Below are 20,407 nucleotides of genomic sequence, written 5' to 3'. Positions count from 1 at the left end.
TGCATCTGTGACCTCATTTACTCTTCACAGCAGCCGTGTGTGAGAGGAGTCTGAGGGCATTGCATCGATGCGGTAGACTGTAGGACAGCAGGTCTTGTTGGGGGGAGATCAGGTCAGTTCAGACACGCTGAAACTGAGCTTTCTATTGGACAAGGCGAGAAGATGCTGATGAGCTGGGTATGGGAGTCCAGAGTTTGGGAATGAGGACTGAGTTGAGGTATGAATTTGGGAGTCGACTGACGGCAGGTGTTATTTCAAGCCTTGAGAGTGGCTGAGATCACCGAGGGCGAAAGTGTAGATGGAGAAGAGACGAGGCCCTGGGCTGAGCCCTGGGACACTCCAACCTTTTCAGGCTGGAAAAGGAGGAGGAGACTGGGAAGGTGAGACCAGTGAAGCAGGAGGAGAACCAGGAGAGTTGTTGTCCAGAAAATCCAGTGAGGACAGTGTGTCAAGAGGCAGAAGCAGTCAGTGGTGTCAAACACTGCTGAGAGGCAAGAGGACAACCTGACCAGTGGACTTAGCTACACGCAGGCCATTGGTGACCTTGACTTGATGTGAGGAGTTTCGGCGAAATGGTGGAGGCCTAAGGCTGACAGGAGTAGTTTGCAGAGAGAGCAAGAGGAGGGAAACTGGAGCCGGCTGGTAGAGGCTACTCTTTGGAGGATTTTAGCCGTAAAGGGGAGAAAAGAAATGGAGTGTTCGTTGGCTGGAGAAGTGGGGTCATGAAAAGAATTTTTAAAAAAATGACTGAAATCTCAGCATGTTTGCTTGCTGATGGAAATGATCTAGTAGAGATCAAAAATTGACAGAGAGGTGAGAATCGCCGAAGCAGTGTCCTTGAGTAGGTGAAAGGAAACTGAGGTTCAGAGAGATTAAGTAACTTGCTCAAGATCGCACAGCAAGGAAGTGACAGACCTTGCTCTGAACCTTGCTCTTTCCACTGTATCACGTGTGTCACCCACAACTCCCACCCTTCCCAAAGCATGGCGACTTCAGTGATATCGTCTCTGTTCTCAGTGTCCTCAGACTCACCAACTCCATATGCACTGGTGTGGCAAAGACAGCCCCACTTTTTGCCCCAGGAAGTGTCCTTCTTCAGTACTTCTCTTAAGAAGAATAGTTAAGGCCACAGTATATGTTTAAACCATTGCACTGTAACCCCCTCCTCCCCCATATCCATTCATATCACTTTGGGTCAGGGGAATGTTTTGCAACCACATGTCACTGTAAATGATCTTTCTCTGTCTCTTAGCAAGGCAGCTGGGACAGCAGAGAGAGAAAACAGCTCAGGGGTCAGACAGTCCAGGCCTGTCTCTTGACTGCCCACTTAACAAGCCAGCAGACCTTGGGCCAAGTCACTCCAAGCCCAGGCAGAGCAACACATCTTGAGGCTGAAACAAACAAAAGCAGGTGCTTGATAGCTGCTATTGATTTGAAGACCCCATTTTGATGGGAGGGGAGGGGGAGGCTATAGTGTGAAGACTTTCTCACAGAACAGGGGAAAGACCCACTAATGCAGTGGGAATAATAATTACAATTGTTCACATTTTTTGAGAGATTAGGTATGTCCTGAAAATAGTGCTAAGTTTTTAACGTTAGTTTTTTGTTTTTTTATATTTAAATCTTTATTTATTTGGCTGCGCGGGGTCTTAGTTGCGGCACGCGGGATCTTCCTTGCCGCGTGCGGGATCTTTAGTTGCAGCATGTGGGATCTAGTTCCCTGAGCAGGGATCAAGCCCAGGCCTCCTGCATTGGGAGTGCAGAGTCTTAGCTACTGGACCACAAGGGAAGTCCCTACACAGTCTCCTTTTGATGGACGTTGGCTTTGGGCTTGTTTCCTGTCTTGCCATTACAGACAGTGCTTTGGGGAGTAACTTTGCATATCCATCATGTTGCCTGAGCGCAAGAACATCCGCAGGATAAATTTCTTGAAGGTGAACCTGTGGGTCGAAGGCCATGTGCATTTGTACTTTTGAGTGAGAGTGGAAGTTGCACCAATTCATACTCCCCGCAGCAATGAGAGATGCCTGTGTCTCCACACCTCTGACGAAAATGTGTTATTAAACTGCTATCTACACAGAGATGGCATCTGTGTGGAATTAACTTGTATTTATCTTATCTGAGTGTGAATGTACAGGTTTTCCCATGTTTAAGAGACATTTGCATAACCTGTTTCTATGAAGTGCCTGTTCATATTCATTGCTCATTTTTAAAAACTGGGTTGTTGGTCTTTTTCCTCGTAATATATTAAAGAATTTAGTCCTCTCTGATATGAGTTGTGAAGATTTTTCTCTAGTTTGTCATTTGTCTTTTGACTTTTTTGGGTGGGGGTTGGTTTTTGTGTATGAAAAAAAAATTGTAGTTGGGTTTATCAGTTTCTTTTATGACTTGTAGGTTTTGTATCATACTTAATAAGATCTTCCCTATGCCAAGATTGTCTTAAAAGATTCTTTTTGGGAGGGGGTAAAAAAAAGATTTTTTTTTCTGGTGTCTTTAAGAATTTTTGTATTTAAATGTTTGATCCATTTTGAATTTATCATGGACTGAGGTATGGCTCTAACTTTTCTTAACCCAGTTATCACCTGATGTCCTTTTTTATAGTTTATTGAATAATCCATCTTTCCACCACTGATTTTAAAAGCCACCTTTAAAATCTACCACATTGCTGTGTATACTTGGGTTTATACTGCTTGTCGGCAGATTGAATAGTTGAAAAGCACAAATTCTGAGGCCTAATTGCTTGGGTTTGAATCTAGGCTTACCCCTAATTAGCTATGTAACCAGCCTCCTCTTCTGTAAGATAAGCTGTTGGGAAGGTCAAGTTGGGTCATCCATGTGCAAGCTTAGAATAGCACCTCTATATAGCCAACGCTCAAACTAAGCTATTTTTAAATAATTGTAGTAAGATACAGAAGCATAACATTTATCATCTTAGCCATTTTATTTTATTTTATTAAAATAAATTTTATTTATTTATTTATGGCTGCATTGGGTCTTCCTTGCTGCGCGCGGGCTTTCTCTAGTTGCGGAGAGCAGGGGCTACTCTTTGTGGCGGTGTGTGGACTTCTCACTGCAGTGGCTTCTCTTGTTTCAGAGCATGGGCTGTAGGTGCACAGGCTTCAGTAGTTGTGGCACACGGGCTCAGTAGTTGTGGCTCACGGGCTCTAGAGTGCAGGCTCAGTAGTTGTGGCGCACGGGCTTAGTTGCCCCATGGCATGTGGGATCTTCCGGGACCAGGGCTCGAACCCGTGTCCCCTGCATTGGCAGGCAGATTCTTAACCACTGCGCCACCAGGGAAGTCAGTCATCTTAGCCATTTTAAAGGGTACAGTTCAATAGTGCAGACAAATCTATTTTTGGTTACTATTATTTCTGAACTTTCTAGTCTCCTCCATAGTTTTGTCTGTCTACTCATGTGTCAGTATCACACTGTTTTAATAACTATAGCTTTATAATATGCTTTAGAGTTTGGTAGGGCTAATCCTCCTCTCAGTTCTCTGCTTTTTCAGAATTTTCCTGGCTATCCTTGCTTGTTTACTTTTCTGTTTGAACTTTAGAATCAGCTTGCCTACTTCCAAGAAAAAAAAGTCCTGTTGGTATTTTTATTAGGATCAAGTTAAATTTAGAGATAACTTAGGGAGCACTGACATAGTTATAATGCTGAGTCTCCCTAGCTCAAAACATGGTAGGCCTGGCGTGGCTTATTTATGAGGGGAACAGGTTGGGGGCAGGAAAGCTGGAAACCAGGTTTCACAGTTTCACTGAGGGTAGATATGCCTGCTCTTCCATTCTGAGCTGCTTTCTTCATGGTGACATGAAGCTAGACCAGTGTGTGTGTGCATGTGCGTGTGTGTGTGTGTGTGTGTGTCTGCTCATGGTACATGGGAGTAAGGAGAAGAATGTAGGCTTGAATTCAGGCAGGAGGACTTAGGGGCTTTATAAAATGTGTGTAGCAGTGTAACATACATATGGGAGAGTGCGCTCAGCATAAATTTAACAGCCCGATGAATTTTCGCAAACTGAGCATAGCCGTGTAACCACCACTCAGCTACATGACCAGCCCCAGCAGGCTCTCCTGTGTCCCTTCTAGTCACTGCCTACCACACCTCCACTTTGTGACTTCTCACATCTTTAGCTTTGCTTCCTCATATCTAAAGGGGTGGAGGAGTGGAAGCTGGGGCAGGAGGTGGGGTTGGATATGGTTTGGGATGGGGAAGGGGGAACAGATATCAGGTGTGTGCTGCACCCTGCCCCCCTTTGCTTCCACAAACACATAAAAGTGGGTCAGGCTCCTGGTTAGACTCCAAGGCCAAGTTCAGAGACAGGAAGACAGGACCCTTTGTGCTGTGCTCCTGGGAAGGCAGTGGGCTGTGGGGCAAGCATGACCCAGGGTTCCAAGGCCCAGGGTTCCAGTCCTGGCTCCACCACACACTGGCTGTGTGACTTCTGGGCCCTGGTTCTCCTCATCTATAAAAATGAGCAGGTTGGCTGAATCATCTTTAAGGGCCTTTATAGCCCTAGAAGAGCAACTCTTAGCTCAGCACCCACTCTGTGGCTGTAGCCCCAACTTAGCCCCTTTCTGGACCCAAGTCCCGTCTGTGTCCACCTGTGGCCATGTGCCCTTCTTCCCGGCCTGCTTAGTCTTGCCTTTACTCTTTTTATTTCTCAATCTGCTTCTTGGGGTTTGGTGGGGGTGGGGGAATTGAATTGTTTGCTCTCCTTTGATATCTTTTCCTCTAATTAGTTTATAATCTCTGAGAGGTGACCCAGGCCAGACCTTCTGGGCCCAGGGCCAGCTGATTATCTGTGATGCTGCCAGGGGAGGATTGAATGTTTTTCTTGTGAGGAGTTGGTCACACGCGCTGGTCTCTGAGTCAGCAGCCAGCGTTACCTTTTTATGGTCCAAAGGAGCCTCCCAGACCCTCTGTCCAAGCAGTAAGTATACAGTCCCTGGTGTGGATGGAGGGGAAGGCCCCGCCAAGATAAATACTGACTCCACCAAATACAAGACAAATACGAGCAGGTACAGAAGTACAAACACATTAGACGGAGAGGAGGGCAGGAGTCAGCAACCTGAGGAGCGGGCTGTGGAAGAGGTGGGGCTGGGAGCTGAGTTAGAGAAGGTGGCAGGGGCCACAGAGGCCCAGCCCTAAATGGCAGGGGAGGGCATTCTGGGGATTTTAGGGAAGTGAGTGGATGATCTGGTGAGAGCGTGAGACTGGGAGTCCGATGGGGGAGGGGGGCGCTTTTAAACTATAACTCGTCACAGGAGTGCTGCTGCTGTAGGGTAGAAGGAGAAGGATCAAGGGTACTTGGCCCCTGGTTTCCTGGGAGAGCCCCTGAGGGGCTAGTTGGTGTGGCAGGTCTGTGTGGGAAAAGGCTCGCTCCCCCTTCACACAGACCCCTCAACCCCAGGACTCCCCTCCCTGAGCCTCTGTGATGGGTGGAAAGGCCTGAGGAGAGCAGGGAGGAGGAGAGGAGATTGGGAGAGAGGGGGAGACGCAGGGTGGTGGGCAGCCCAGAGAAGCGGGGCTGGGCCGGAACACGGGGATGCGCCTGGACCCCCGGAGAGAGGGGGGCTTTGGCCAGACTCACCTGGAGCCAATGCAGACTCCCTCCCTCACTAGCTGTGTGAATTCGGGCCAGTTCCTTAACTTCTCTGAACTTCCACAGAAATGGGGACCAGCCTCTCCCATAGCAGGGTTGTTGTAGGAGCCGAGGGCTCTTAGGTAAAGTGCCTGGCACCTGCTAAATGCTGTAGGTGGTGCTGAGTGTTAACGGTTATTATTACTCGGGAAGTCAGGACATTGGTTTCAGTCCTTAGATGGGGATGCAGGGAGAGGGGACAGAGCACACTGGGGACTCGTTCTAGGCCCCGTGGGGTCAAATTCTGCATGTGTTTCCCTTTGAACATGAGGTGCCCACATTCTTCTTCTCCTGGAGACTTCTCAGCAGCTCCCTCCTTCCAGATCAGGGTCTTTACCGCTGACAGGGGCCCTGCGGTTCCTCTGTGACCCCTTCTGAGATCCTGTGTCTCTGCAGCTCCAGAGGCTGGAGGCTGTCCTGTGCTGCTAGCCGGCCCAGCTGCCAGCCCGGACGACTGTCCCTGCTCAGAAACCGGGGCGGTGGGATTAGCAAGCGTGAGCTAAGCCCGTGTTGCGGTGGCACTGGGCAGCTGCTTCACCGCTTACATAAACGGGTCCAGGAAGCTGAACTTGTTTTTGCTGGCAAGAGCAACAACAAGCTGCAAGAGAGTTGAGAAATATGTGTCTCCGTGTGCGTGTTTTTCTCTGGTTATTGACATTTGCAAGTTTACTTGAAGAAGGAAAAAAGTAGAAAAACAAGAAAGCTGTCTGGGTTTCTGGCACCCAACCTTAGGTCTGGAAGGGGGAAGAGTCTCACTTCCCAGGGCTGTACTGCAAAGTTCCCAGGCTTGAGAGGTGTCGGCCATGGTGGGGGGCCCAGCGGCCCAGGGAGTGGGATTGCGTGAGCATTGGGCCGGGAGGTGTGGATTTGGTTGCCAGAGGTTACTAGGACCTAAACTCTCTTCCCCTTGAGGAGTGAGAGGCGAGGGAGGTTATGGGAATTTCCCTCTCCTGGGGCTCTCTAGGGATAAGGAGACGCGTCTGTCTGAGGGCACTGGGATGCCCTGGCCATCATCCTTCTCCAAAAGTCATTGACTACTAGAATAATAAGTCCATAGATTAATTGTATTTTCAAGCTGGGCTGTTGTCTGAGATAAACAGACACAGGCATGCTTCCTGCCCCCTGCGAGCTAGTGATTCAGAGTGATAAGATGCTAGACGGCAGGAACAGGGGCAGCAGGGAGCTTCAGATTGTAGTCTGAACCCTCACCTCGTAGAGAAGGTGAGTGGGGCTCTGTCAGGGGCTGTGATGTGCCCAAGGCTCATTGCAAGTCAGTGGCAAGACCAGGAATAGAACTCGGGTCTTCTGATAACACAGGGCTGCTTCCCCTATGCCAGGCTGCCTGCCACTCTTAGAGATGTGTTTTATGTTAAAGGACAAATCAAGACAAGAGTGTATCTTGGTGTCAGTCCAACCCCACCCAGTTAATTGTCAGTGACTAAACAAGACCAGACCAGATACTGAGTTCACTGACAGTTGAGGAGGAGATTTGGGGAGGTTTGTTTTCAGGAGGGGATACTTTTCTGCTCTCAGTCCCAAGTGAGGTGCTTTGGTCCTCTGCACAATCCCTTTTGGTAGGCAGCTGGGATGTAAGGTGCTGCCACCCTGCATCTGACATTGACCTTGGTAAGAACAAAGGAGGCTCAACAGTCCTTCGCCGCCTCCTCCTCTCTGCTGCCTCTGGGATGCTTTGTGATGCACTAGGAGCACTAGGAGGCCAGGAAGGGGTGGGGGGCTGGGGGGAGGGCAGGCACTGGTGATTGGAAGATTAACAGAAGGAGGAAGCACTGCTGGCTCCTGTCCTGGAGGCTGGGGTTGGAGGTGGGTGGGCACTGAGCCTGCACATACCTCTGCCTGCAGAGTCAGGTTTCTGATCCCCTTGGAGGACACCAGATACCTGCCCTCCCCGGGCCCTCACTTCTCAATGCCTTTCCATGCTGTTCCCTCTTTATACAATGCCATTCCCTGTAGTTCCACTTATCAAACTCCTACTCATGTCTCAAGGCTCAACCCAAATATCTCTTCCATTGAATCCCTCCCTTTTTGAGTGTTCTACCCCTCCTCTTGGCTCCCTCAATATGTCAGGGACATTTATCTTAGGGCAGCCTGTGTTATAGGTAGTTTTAAGTTGTCCATGGGGTTTTGTGGAGAGGAGTGTCAGTGCATAGTAGGTGTTCACCACTAGCTGTCAGTTCTCTCTCCAGGATTAAGATTTCTGGCCTTGCACTTGATGGTGCACAAAAAAATTCTTGAATCTTAAGGAGGGGACAGGCATGGACTTGCAATGCTGGCCTCAAATGGCTGAGCAATTGCTCAAGGGCAGATGCTAAACTGCATGCTGTGCTGAATGTCAGAGTGTGCAGGGCCAACCCCTCCCTCCCCACCTGGTCCCCTCACCTCCCAGAGTGGGAGTGTGAGAATGGCTGGGGCACATCTCTGGGGAACAGGATGCTCTCAGGAGCTCCCTCCTCACCTGTTCCCCACTGTGTCTCTTCCCTTTGGCTCTTCCCCATCAGGGAGGCCTTCAGGAGGGCCCTGGCAGACTCCAAGGAGCAGACAAACAGGGCAGATAGGGAGGGATGGTGACCTTGTGTCCACCAGGGGATGAGGCCAGCATGGCTGAGGGTTAAGTGTGTCGCGTGCAGCGAAAGTGACAAAACAGAGAGCTGCAAGGGTTGGAGGGCAGAGCTGCAAGCGTGGGGGGGTGAACGCTCTTTGACCGAAGGTGCTGTCAGAAGCTGCTTCTCCTGAAAAATCCAGTCTCACCCCACCCCTATTACCTGGTGTCCACTGCATTCTGCCCCACCTCCTCCCTCCCTAGGCGTGATAACTTGGACAGATCCAGGCTATGTAGTTTCTTTGTCTTAAATATATATATACATATGTATGTGTGTCTGTGTGTGTTCATTATAAGAGTAATACAAACAACTTATAGAAAATTGAAAAAAATACAGAAAGATGAAAGGAAGAGAAAGAAATTGCCTCTAGTCCCATCATTTGGAGAGGTGGGTGGAAGTACCAGGAGGGCATTCTGTGAACATCACTTCTTCCTTTTCAAAGAGTTGCTCAGGCAGGGGTTCCCTGGTGGCCTAGTGGTTAGGATACCGGGCTTTCACTGCCTTGGCCCAGGTTCAATCGCCAGTTGGGGAACTGAGATCCCGCAAGCCGCGAGGTGCAGCCAAAAAAAAACAAGAGACATGCCCAGGGCCTCCTATGCAGCCCCACGGGTGTCACGGGCACTGACTCAGAGATTCGGGTCAGGAGGCAGAGGGGTGGGTGGCTGGGTAGGGCCAGCACTGCCCACTCTGACTGTAGCAAGGGTATTTTCTGGTGGTCTTTCCTCTCTGAGTGTTTGATTGTGATCATCCTGCATAGAATGCTTTTAAAGGCATAGTTAACACAGCATTGTTCACAGGTTCTAGAAGAAATGTATTTTGAAGAAGGGCAGGGACAGGCAATACTTGCCAATGGGTGTTTTACAATTAATCATTCCCCATTAAAAAAGAATAGTGACTCAGTTTTAAAGATTCAGAAAACCATTACTCAAGTTTTTTGGCAGAGGAAGTGGCCATTATGTTGCTCCTGAAGCTCTGCTTTAGTAGAAGAGAAAAAAAGTCTTTTTATTTGTGATTTCTCTGAGCTGCCCAAATACTCTAGCCATTGTTAGTGAATTCAGGAACAGAACAGCCCCTGCTATTGTTCAAGCTGGTCACTAACCACGGCAAGAGCTTCCATCTGAACTGGGGGTAAGGGAAGTGACCAGAGAAACATATTTCCTGGAACTGGCAAAGGCAGAAGCAGAAAAGAGAGTCCCTTCTGGCTCCAGGCTTATAGTTTCTTTCCTCAGCATCTCCTGGCTGTGACAAGCTGGCTCTTCTGGCCTCTAGTGTAGGGCTTGCCCGCTGCACAACACGAGGGGCACCACGTAGACCGCTGTGTCCTGTGTGACAGGGGCTCCTGGGAGTGTGCACTGTGGAGGCCCTGACCTTGTGGGTACCTCTTAGGCACCCTACATTAAACATTAATTAAGCACCTACTGAGTTCTCTGAGGAGTGCTAGTAGGAGTTCACAGCCTCATAGTCATGATTGGGGAGGGGGACCTGTATATAGTTAAGGATGGTGCCATGTGGAAAGTGCCAAGGAAAGCATGAGCCTACCATGGTCCTTTACCCCTACTTGAACTTTCAGGCAACCCTGAGAATCTATTGTGTATTGGTGCCTTGTGAATTCCGACTTCCGCTCGTCAGCTGACGGAGGGATGTTGTAAGCACTGCACAGTGGGGCCACCCACCAGAAGACTGTCCTATTCTGACAGCGTCTCCATCTTTTTTATTTTTTGACCTCGCCGTGCGGCTTGTGGGATCTTAGTTCACGGACCAGGGATCGAACCCGTGCTCCCTGCACTTGAAGCTCGGAGTCCTAACTACTGGACCACCAGGGAATTCCCGACAGTGTCTCCGTCTTTGTTCCTACAATGTTGGTAATTTGTGCATGAACTTGACATCCATGTTAGGTTTTGTCCTTATAGCTGCTTTATTAAGTGGAAAATGGAAAAGTGAAAGTATCGATATATTGATTCAAAGTGTCAGTGTGTCTTCTAGACCTAACCTGATTCAGGGAAAGATGTAATTCAGTATGTGGACTGGACATGGCAAGCCATAGCCACTGTCAAGTGCACATAAGACTTAAAAGGTTTGGACTGTGTGTCAATTATGAAGGAAAAGGACATGTGTGACATGCACACACACCAGGACCAGCAATTCTACTCAGGGAAATTCTTGGGCAAATGCGCCAAGAGCCACCTTCGAGAAAGTTCCCTCTTTGATATAGCAAAACACTGGAAACGACCCAAAACGTCCCTCAGCAAGAGAATGATACAGTTGTCCAATGGAATATTACACAGCAGTGAAAATGAATACTATAGCTACATGAATCATGGAAACAATGAATGACAAAAACATGTCACAGAAGACTATAATCTATTTACATAAATCTCAAATATCACACAAAGTTAAGAAAAATTGAGGGATCCATGAGTAGCAAAACTGAACCCATTTACAAGAGAAACTAACACAGTATTGTGAAGCAATTATACTCCAATAAAGATCTATTAAAAAAAAAAGTGAGGGAGCGATAAGTCCAAAATGTAACACTATAAGCAGGGAGGCTGGGGGATGCAGGACACAGAGGGAGCTTCAGAGACAGTGATTGTGCTCGTGGTTCAGTTGGTAGGAGCTTGGGGGTGTTTCATGCTTCAATAGCTTTCATGTACATTACATATATTAATTTGCATGTGTTCAATATCATATAGTACATTTGAAAACGATAATTGAAATGCTGGAAATATATTACTGAAGATTATGTATGAAAGGTGTACTGTAGTTAGGGCTTTTCATACCTCTTTTAAGCCCTCTGGGCGTGGAGGTACCCTCAGTGGACTTGGTCTCCTAGGGACTGGGATTTTGCTGATGTTCAGGGGCACCTTGTGTCCTCTGCCCCAGTTCTGCAGCAGTGAATGCGTCTTACATGTCTTGTCCTTGAGGGCAGGGTCTCTCTGCCACCTAACTGTGTCCTCTTCACTGGTGCCTGGCTCTGGGGGCCTCCTCAAATATTTGTTAAATGGAGGACATTTGGCCCGTAGTTGGGGGGAAGTGAGGCAGAGGGGTCTAAGGAACCTGGCTACACTCGCTTGGCTGCATGGTGAGATTCAGCCATTTTTCTCACCCAAAGTCGAAGGCTCTGACAGTGAAGAGAAAGAAACCATAGGTGACCAGCTGCTACGCTGCCCTTGCACCTGTCCCTTACCTGCCAACCTCGGGGCAGAGGTTGCCAGGGTGGAGAACTCTGACTCCAAGTGATAAGGTGAGAAGGAAGCTTGAAGGGAGTCTGTGTAGCCAGACAGAAGCTGTCGCTGTCCCTTTGATGCTCATGTCCCTGGTCTCTGGACTGTGGCCGGCGGTTGGTCTGGACAACCAGCCCCGCTGGCTTTGAGTGTTACCCTCCTGGGAGTCACTGAGCCTTATTCTCTCCTCTCCAACAGCTACCTCGGCGGGAGGAGGGACAGTCGGTTAAGCGTGAGATTAAAAACTCCTCCCAAGCAAGAAGGCTTTGCAGGTCGGGGGGACACTAGTGCTGGTCCTCCCAGCCCAGGAGCACAGGTGGGAGGTGAGGTCAGGTGCCCAGGCTGTTGCTGGGCCTTTCGGAAATCTTTGACCAGACTTATGGCTGCTGTTTGGTAATAAATGGCTACACATTTGGTTAGAAGGACCAAGTGTGCTTAACATGAAAACTTGCTGTTTTCCCTGGCTTCAGCTTCCTCAGCTGGCTAGACTAATTTAAATCTTAGATTCTGGGCTTCTCTGGTGGCGCAGTGGTTAAGAATCTGTCTGCCAATGCAGGGGACACGGGTTCAAGCCCTGGCCCGGGAAGATCCCACATGCTGCGGAGCAACTAAGCCCGTGAGCCACAACTACTGAGCCTGCGCTCTAGAGCCCGCAAGCCACAACTACTGAAGCCCGCGCGCCTAGAGCCCGTGCTCCGCAACAAGAGAAGCCACTGCAATGAGCAGCCCACGCAACGCAATGAAGAGTAGCCCCTGCTCACCACAACTAGAGAAAGCCCGGGTGCAGCAATGAAGACCCAACGCAGCCAAAAATAAATAAATCTATTAAAAAAAAAACTTAGATTCTATGAATCTATTTAACCTATACTAAAAAAAAGTTTACTTGTATCTTTAATATCCTTTCCTTGAGTAGCATGATATTTTTCAGGGGTGGGGAGTGCATTTGTTCCCTTTTACTTTCCAATTTGGTCCCTAGAATAAAAATAACATTACCCTAAGTGGTTTAATAGATAGGTGTAGGGTTCTGGAGGGAGCACTGAACAGAGTTGGAAGACCTGGTTTGCCTCTCAGCTGAGTTATTGGTGATCTTGGGCAAGTCTCCTGATTCCTCTGTGCCTCAGTTATTACCTGTAAAATGGGGACCCTGGGATTCTGAGACTTCCTGTGTACTCATGCATCTTGTGAGTCCCACTGGGTACGTGGCATTCATTCCTGTGTGTATACATTCATTTATACATTCATCAAGTGCTCAGTGGGCCACCACCGTGTGCCAGGCAATGATCTAGGCACTGAAATATGACAGAGAACAAAACAGCGTGCCTATTCTTGTGGCATTTGGAATCCTGAAGTGAAGATGGATACAGAATTGGTAATTATACGGCAGTGTGTGATGGGTGACATGGTGGGGGAGGTAGAATGGGGGCCTAATGCAGCTGAGGAGATAGGGAAGGCCTCTGGGGAAGGGACATTTAGGCTGAGACCTGCAACAGGAGGAAGTTGTGTGGGGATGGGGTGGGGGGACTGTGTCTCTTCTAAGGCTGAGCGGGGAGAGATGAGGCCTCAGAGGTCAGCAGGGGGCAGGTGGTGGAAAGCCCTGTGGGCCAGGCCTCTAAACTTGGACTTTATGCCGTGGACAGCGGTAGGCCCTTGAAGGGTTTTCTAATCAAAGGAGTGGGGTGGCCAGATAGCCGCTTTGGAAGGCTCCCTGGGGCAGCTGGGTGGAGAGGGCCAAGACTGGGGCTGGGAGGCCACAGGGAGGCCATTGCCATAACCCAGGAAGAGGTGATGTGATGGTGGCCTGGGCCAATGGAGGGACTTGAGAGATGTTTAGCACTAGAGCCTTTTGTGGCTTCCCGAATCGGATGCAGTCCCTTTGTCAGGTTGCTGTGGGCTTACCCAGTGTCTTCTCCCCCTGCAGAGATGGCAAACGATGTGCTGACCAGCCTGCCAGGGGCCAGCGTTACCCTGACCTGCCCAGGTGGGGAAGCGGGGGACAATGCCACCGTTCACTGGGTGCTCAGGAATCAGGTCACAGGTTCACGCCAAGGCAGATGGGCTGGCGTGGGAAGGAGGCTGCTTCTGAGGTCTGTGCTGCTTAGCGACTCTGGAAACTATTCGTGCTACGAGGACGGCCGCCCAGCTGGAAGCGTGCGTTTGCTGGTGGATGGTGAGTTGTGTGCTCAGAGCTCCCAGAGACGGCTCCCAGCGCTGCTCTGCACATTCCAGAGAGAGATTCCCTGCTTGACCCTTTAAATTCCTGCTATTTCCCTGGCCCAAGTATTTCGGGGAAAGGCCCAGTGACGTTTGCCAGCGAGATTGGTAGAACTTCCAGCTGGGTGGGGGCATCTGGCTGACGGAGACGCCGTCCAGCTGACCTTGCTGTGTGGTTAGGGCTTGGGGGTCGAGGGCAAGGGGCCTGGGTTCGAATCCTCCTCCTTCACGGCTTAACTTCTCTGCCCTTCAGTTCCCTCGTTAGTAAAATAAGGTTGATTTTATTAACTTACTTCAGGGTTGTTGTAAAGATTAAATATGGTGTTAAAAACTCTGCATAGCACATAGTAAGCTCTCAAACGAACTAATCTTACTGTTAGAGTTAGCAGGTTCCTAACTCCCTTGCATCTCATAAGACATCCTATAGTCAGATGCCCTGTGTGCCAGGCCCTGTGCTGAGGGACTTTCTTCCTTGGTGTCTCATACCATCTTCCCAATGTGCCAGTGAGAGGCAGCAGTATTATGGTGACTATTTTATCGTCATTTAACTTTATAGTAGAAAACTGAAGAGAGGTTGGGACTTGCCCAAGGCCACACAACCAGGCCTGTGGGACTCCAAAGCCCCAACTTTTGGTGCCAATCTCGCTCCCCTTTAGGCAAGTTGGCCTCCAGGCACCTCCCCTCACTTGCCCCACCTCCTAGCCTGACAAGAGGACTTTGGCATCCTTTGATTTCCCGACCACAGTTAGATCTGTCTGTGGCTGTTTGGCTGTGGTACAGGCTGGTGCCAGGGCGCTGAGTCAAGGGCTCCCCCGGAAGGGCGGTGAGGTGTGCTGCCTCCTCAGCCTGTGTGCTCTCCTTCCAGTTCCCCCCGAGGAGCCCCAGCTCTCGTGCTTCCGGAAGAGCCCCCTCAGCAACGTGGGCTGTGAGTGGAATCCTCGGAGTCCCCCGTCCCCGACCACCAAGGCCGTGTTATTGGTGAGGAAGTTGTAAGTATCTTGGGCTGGGCTGTGTGTCTGTCTTCTCCATCCTTCCTGAGGCCCTGGGAGTGGTGGCGGCTCTCAGAGGACCCCAAGGGGGACTGGCTGGCCAGTGATTCCAAAATGCTATTGGAAAGTAAGTAAGAACTTTGGACCGAGGAGAAGGGAATGAGGGAGGGAGCTGAGACTTCGCCACAAGTGCTCACCCTGTGCTCTTCACTGTGCTACAATATTTGTCCTATTAACCCACACAATAGCGGGGGTGGATGTGGGGGTGTGGGTGTTGTTTTTCTCGTTAACAGATGGAGAAACTGTGGACCACAGAGATTGGTTAACTTGTTTAAGGTCATCTAGCTAGTAAGTAGCTCTGCCGGGAATCAAACCCCAGCCTGTCTGATTTCATTCAAAATACAAAGGTTTTGGGCGTTGCTCTTAAGAAGATGCAGATGTCCTCGGGAGGGGAAGGGCAGCTCGTGGGCAGTGTCCTGACTGTGAGCTTATCGGGCTTTTCCCATTATAATGGCCGATGAGAGGAGGTGGTGATAGAGTGGGGAGAGGGAGCTGGGGGCAGCGGGGCAGGAAGTCACACCTGCCTGGGGGTCCCTGTGGCACAAAGTGAGGGGACCTGGGATGAGTTCAGGCACAGATGGAAGGTGGGAGGTTACATCTCTGCAGTTTTCTCTGTCTCCATCCCAGAGCCAAGGTCCCCGTAGTCCAGATGTTTGTTTATCACTGAGTTTGAGCTGGCAATCATCAGAGTATCAAAAAATCCGAGCAGTGACGGACGTCATCTGGGTGTTTTGGTTTCCACTTGTGTCTGTCTCCAGTGAGTCACCTGGTGGTGATATTTATGTTTTGGTCTCTGCACAGGGACATGTATAGGTTGCCCATCTGCACATGATGCAGCTGCCATTAGGACTGATGGTTCACACTCCAAGTAGAGGAAGGTCAGAAATCTCCACAGCCCGAAGCTGAGTTGGGATATAATTGTGTGGCACCTGGAAGGCATTCCTCCGTAAATGGGATGTTCTGTGCAGTGGCCCTGGGAAAGCTTTATTCAATTGACACTTGGACTAGAGTAATTTGTGTGTTGACAGTAAGAATGAGAGAGGACAGGGCATTTAAGCTCACAGCCTCCTCCTGCCAGCAGCCTCGGGCATGTCCATCCTCCTCCTGGGCTGTCTACCCTGAACTGAGGAAGGGGGAATGGGGAGCCACTGTGAGAGCCTTGGGGCCTCCAGAACTCACTCAGGCCCATCCTGGGACTGCGGGGGTGAAACAGGCCCCTGGAAAGAGGTTTTGTACGTTCTGCTCTTTTTCTCGTGTGTGTGCCCACAGTCACACCCTCACCCCCACTGCACTTGCTCCTTTGCTCTCTCCATAAGTGTTTGGCGAGTTCGGTGTCTGCCGTGGACTGGGTGCCGTACTAGGCTGAGGGAGAGGCACAAGGCAAACAGGACTGGGCCCCTGCCCTCAAGCCCCACGGGGGTACCCACCTGTAAGCAGACGGTCCCACCTTCTCAGTGTTAGGTGGGATGGATGCCTGAGTGATGGTGGAGGGAGGGAGGGAGGGAGGCCCTCACTCAGACTGGGAAGGTGGGAGCAGGCTTCCCAGAAGGAAAGTCTGTGCCGGGCCTGGGGTTCAAACTCAAATCAGAGGTTGATGGGTGATCCGTCACTGAGGCGGCAGGGTGAGTGGCTGCCCTGGACTCACATGCCCACACATGTCACAAGTGGGTGAAGTCTCAGGCTTCCAGGCCAGGTGGGACAGTGTCTGACTCACCTCTAATATCTTCATCACCCAGGATTCCTTTCTGGGCTCACTGCCGGAAATGCTGCCACCTCTTTGCAAACCCTTCCAGCACTTCGAGGTTCTGGAATGGCATTCTACTGGCTGTCCTAGTCCTCTGAGGGCAGGTCTTTTCTGTTAGTGTCTTGAGGCCAGGGTGGGGCTTCTTGATTCCTTTCTGCATCCCCTGCAGTGCCAAGAGCCCAGGACCTGGCAGGGAGCCCGAATGCACCACCTCTGTGATGCCACAGTGATTGAACGCGCCCTCTAGTGCAGCCTCTTAGACTGCCATGCCAGATGCTAAGCTAGATGTTTTACACTCATTTTTCAATTAATCCTAAGAAACCCCTGTGAGGTGGGTACTGTTAATATTCCCATTTTTGAATGAGAAAACAGAGGCTTGGAGAGGTTGGATAATTTACTCAAAATCCCCAGTGCTACTGAGTGTGAAGTGGAGATTAAAACCCCCTGGGTCAGACCGCAGAGCCTGAGCTCCTAACCCCTGCCCCTTCTCTCCTGTCCTGAGTAAGTGCAGCAACTGATAGCGAGCCCCGCCCTTGTTTTGTGTCTACAGTCCGGTGAAAGACTTCCAGGAGCCGTGCCAGTACTCCCCGGAGTCGCAGCAGTTCTCCTGCCAGTTGGCAGTCCCAGAGGGAGACAACTCTTTGTACGTCGTGTCCCTGTGTGTCTCCAACAGTGCCGGGAGCCAGTCCAGCAGACCCCAAACATTTGAGGGTTACGGAATCCGTAAGTAAGCTCTTCAGGCCTCCATCTCCCCTCCAACTGTTTCCTTTTTTTTGATTTAATGCTCCTCATGGACTTACTGGAGGGGCCGGTGAGGGGTTTGGTGAGCTGGTGCCTTTTGGGCTTTACTTTTTTTTTTTTTTTAATAAATTTATTTATTTATTTATTCATTTATTTATTTTTGGCTGTGTTGGGTCTTTGTTGCTGCACACGGGCTTTCTCTAGTTGTGGGGTGAGCAGGGGGTACTCTTCGTTGCGGTGCGTGGGCTTCTCATTGCGGTGGCTTCTCTTGTTGCAGAGCACGGGCTCTAGGTGCGTGGGCTTCAGTAGTTGAGGCACATGGGCTCAGTAGTTGTGGCTCGCGGACTCCAGAGCGCAGGCTCAGTAGCTGTTGCACACGGGCTTAGTTGCTCCGCGGCACGTGGGATCCTCCCGGACCAGGGCTCGAACCCGTGTCCCCTGCATTGGCAGGCGGATGCTTAACCACTGCACCACCGGGGAAGCCCTTGGGATACTTGCCAGAGGTCTGATTGTGGCAGGCGAGGGCCCTGTCAGGGTGTGCCTGGGGAAGTGGTCTGGGGCTGGAGGTGGGGTCCTGCCTGCTGGGGACTTGCAGTCTTCATGGGTCTCTCCTTGGCACCAAACTTGCTGCCGCATAGGAGCTGTGCTCCCTTTTCCCACAGTGCAGCCTGACCCACCCGTCAATGTCACGGTCACCGCCGTGGACAGAAACCCCCGCTGGCTCAGCGTCACCTGGCAAGACCCCCCTTCCTGGAACTCATATTTCTACAGGTTACAGTTTGAGCTCCGATACCGGGCTGAACGATCAAAGACATTCACAATGTGGATGGTAATTTTTTCTTTTACTTCTGGACAGAAAAGAGCCCCTAGATACTCAGGGGTAGTAGAAAGGGTACTAGAAAGAAAAAAAATGAGTTCTGGGTCCTGGTCAGCCACTCACTGCCTGCATGGCCTTGAGTAAGTCTCTGAACCCTTCTGAGCCTTGGCTGCCTCATTTATAAAATGGGAATAATAATGCCAGGCCAATCTCCTCTTTGCAGGCCAGTTTATGAGATCGAGTGTGAGCTGGGAAGAGAGATGGGCTGCCTGCAAGTCAAGGGTGTGGCTTGCAGGAGTCTGTGTTACATGGGGGCAGGGGCTGTGACTTACAGCTTCTGCACCGGTTGGCCCAGATGGCAACCCCACCTGGCTCTGCCTCCAGGGTGGTGTGAGCCTTTGGAGCGTCTCTGCCCAGCTGAGTCATCCACCGGACCCGAGAGAGGAAGCAGCTGAAGGGCTGGGGTTGTCCAAGGACTCCCATGTCCCTGTGGAGCTGCTTAACCTGGTCCCACCCCAGAGTCACCTGTGCCTCTCGCCCCCAGGTCAAAGAGCTCCAGTATCACTGCATCATCCACGACGCCTGGAGTGGCATGAGGCATGTGGTGCAGCTCCGGGCCCAGGAGGAGTTTGGGCATGGCTTATGGAGTGAGTGGAGCCAGGAGGTCACGGGCGTCCCTTGGACAGGTATGTGATAAATGCGGAAGGGATGTTTCAGCTTTGTTACTGTATCAATTATCTGTTGCTGTGTAACAAGTCACCCCCAAACTCATGGTAAAATAGCAACCATTTATCTGCTCAAGACGCTGAAAATCAGTCAGCTGGGCAGCTCTTGTGCTGGTTTTGCCTGAATCATGAATGCAGCTGCATCAGGTCTGCACCGTCCAAGATGGCCTCACTGCCACATCTGACGGTTGACTCTGGCTGGTGGCTGGAGCTCTTGGTTCTCCTTGAGGTCTGACATCTGCCAGCAGGCCAGCCCAGACTCAAGGGGGGAAAGTTCCTCCACAACTTGATGGGAGGAGCTGCAAAAAATTTGTAGCTATATTTAACCTACCACAGTTAACTAATGCTTTTTACTTGAAAAAAAAAAGATGTTAAAGGTAGTAATAATAATCATCTGTAATTACTGCGATTAGTGAAAAATTCCCCCCCAAAAATATAAAGAATAATTATCACCAGTATTCTTACCACCTAGAGAAAACCAGTGAGAACATTTTACTATACTTCTTTCCTTTTCTAAGTATATTTATGTGTGTGTATATTTATATATAAAATTTTGTGAGCATTCCCATGTAATTAAATATTTTTGAGAAATGTATTGTTTAGCAACTGTGACTAATTTTTTTTTTTTAACCCATGGGAATTTTTTTTAACTTAATTTTTATCAAATTAATACATTCTCATGGCAAAGAAGCAAAGAAGGGATTATAATAATGTGTCCCTTGCCCCACCCCTTCCCATTTCCAGCCCTGCTTTCTAGCGGAAGCTGCTCACTTTCTGTTTCTAGTTCTTCTGCTGGTGGCCTCCTTCACTCTGAATAACAAACTAATATGGCTTTTTTTTCTCTTTTTTCTGAGAAAATAATTTGAGACATTATCTTTTGACTCCTTCCTATGAAAAATTAGGATGTAATAGACTTATACCCAGTGCAGGAATCTCCCAGAGAAGTGGTTACCCAGCCTCTGCTTGAATGCTTCCAGAGATGGAGAGCTTACCATCCCTTGTAGCAGCCCATCCCATTGTTCCCAGTGTTCTTATTTTAGAATAGCTTCCAGGCTTGCTTCAGCGTCCGATCTTTTTAGTCCAGCAGCATAATGGGACCAAATTAGTTGTTCTTAAATACCAGACAATTAAAAAAATAATAAAATACCCATTTATTGAGTGTGTATGGAAAAAAAAGCAAAGGATAGAATGATATAAATTGTCCAGGCCCACCCCTACCCCTACTCCTGCCACTTTCTTCTACCCCTGGCTTCAGGGAGAATTTTTTTTTTTTTTTGGCAGTGTTGGGTCTTCGTTGCTGCACGCGGGCTTTCTGTAGTTGCGGTGAGCGGGGGCGAGCGGGGGCTACTCTTCGTTGTGGTGAGCGGGCTTCTCATTGTGGTGGCTTCTCTTGTTGTGGAGCACGGGCTCTAGGCAAGTGGGCTTCAATAGTTGCAGCGCGTGGGCTCAGTAGTTGTGGCTCGCGGGCTCCAGAGCACAGGCTCATCAGTGGTGGTGCACGGGCTTAGTTGCTCTGCGGCATGTGGGATCTTCCCGGAGCAGGGATCGAACCTGTGTCCCCTGCATTGGCAGGCAGATTCTTTACCACTGTGCCACCAGGGAAGTCCCTTTAGGGAGATTTTTATATGTAGGC

The 20,407-nt window shown here is 49.9% G+C and overlaps 1 protein-coding gene across 14 annotated transcripts in view; it reads left to right on the top strand.

Annotated features, from left to right (window-relative positions):
- IL6R (interleukin 6 receptor) overlaps positions 1–20,407 on the top strand; it is a 47,621-nt gene that overhangs the window by 6,680 nt on the left and 20,534 nt on the right. For 7 of the 14 annotated variants that reach the window (XM_082435798.1, XM_082435791.1, XM_082435793.1 and 4 more), the window contains 5 exons: positions 13,406–13,654; positions 14,564–14,687; positions 17,042–17,214; positions 17,895–18,061; positions 18,594–18,735. In XM_082435798.1, coding sequence (XP_082291924.1) covers positions 13,406–13,654; positions 14,564–14,687; positions 17,042–17,214; positions 17,895–18,061; positions 18,594–18,735 — 855 coding nt within the window. Of the gene's footprint in view, positions 1–4,235; positions 5,023–10,013; positions 10,126–12,043; positions 12,857–13,405; positions 13,655–14,563; positions 14,688–17,041; positions 17,215–17,894; positions 18,062–18,593; positions 18,736–20,407 lie in introns of those variants that run through there. The other 7 variants (XM_082435804.1, XM_082435800.1, XM_082435802.1 and 4 more) reach the window with 6 other exon arrangements.

The sequence above is a fragment of the Balaenoptera physalus genome (genome assembly GCF_965194825.1).
Source record: "Balaenoptera physalus genome assembly, chromosome: 1".
Taxonomy (NCBI): domain Eukaryota; kingdom Metazoa; phylum Chordata; class Mammalia; order Artiodactyla; family Balaenopteridae; genus Balaenoptera; species Balaenoptera physalus.
This window is presented reverse-complemented; position numbering and strand designations above follow the sequence as displayed.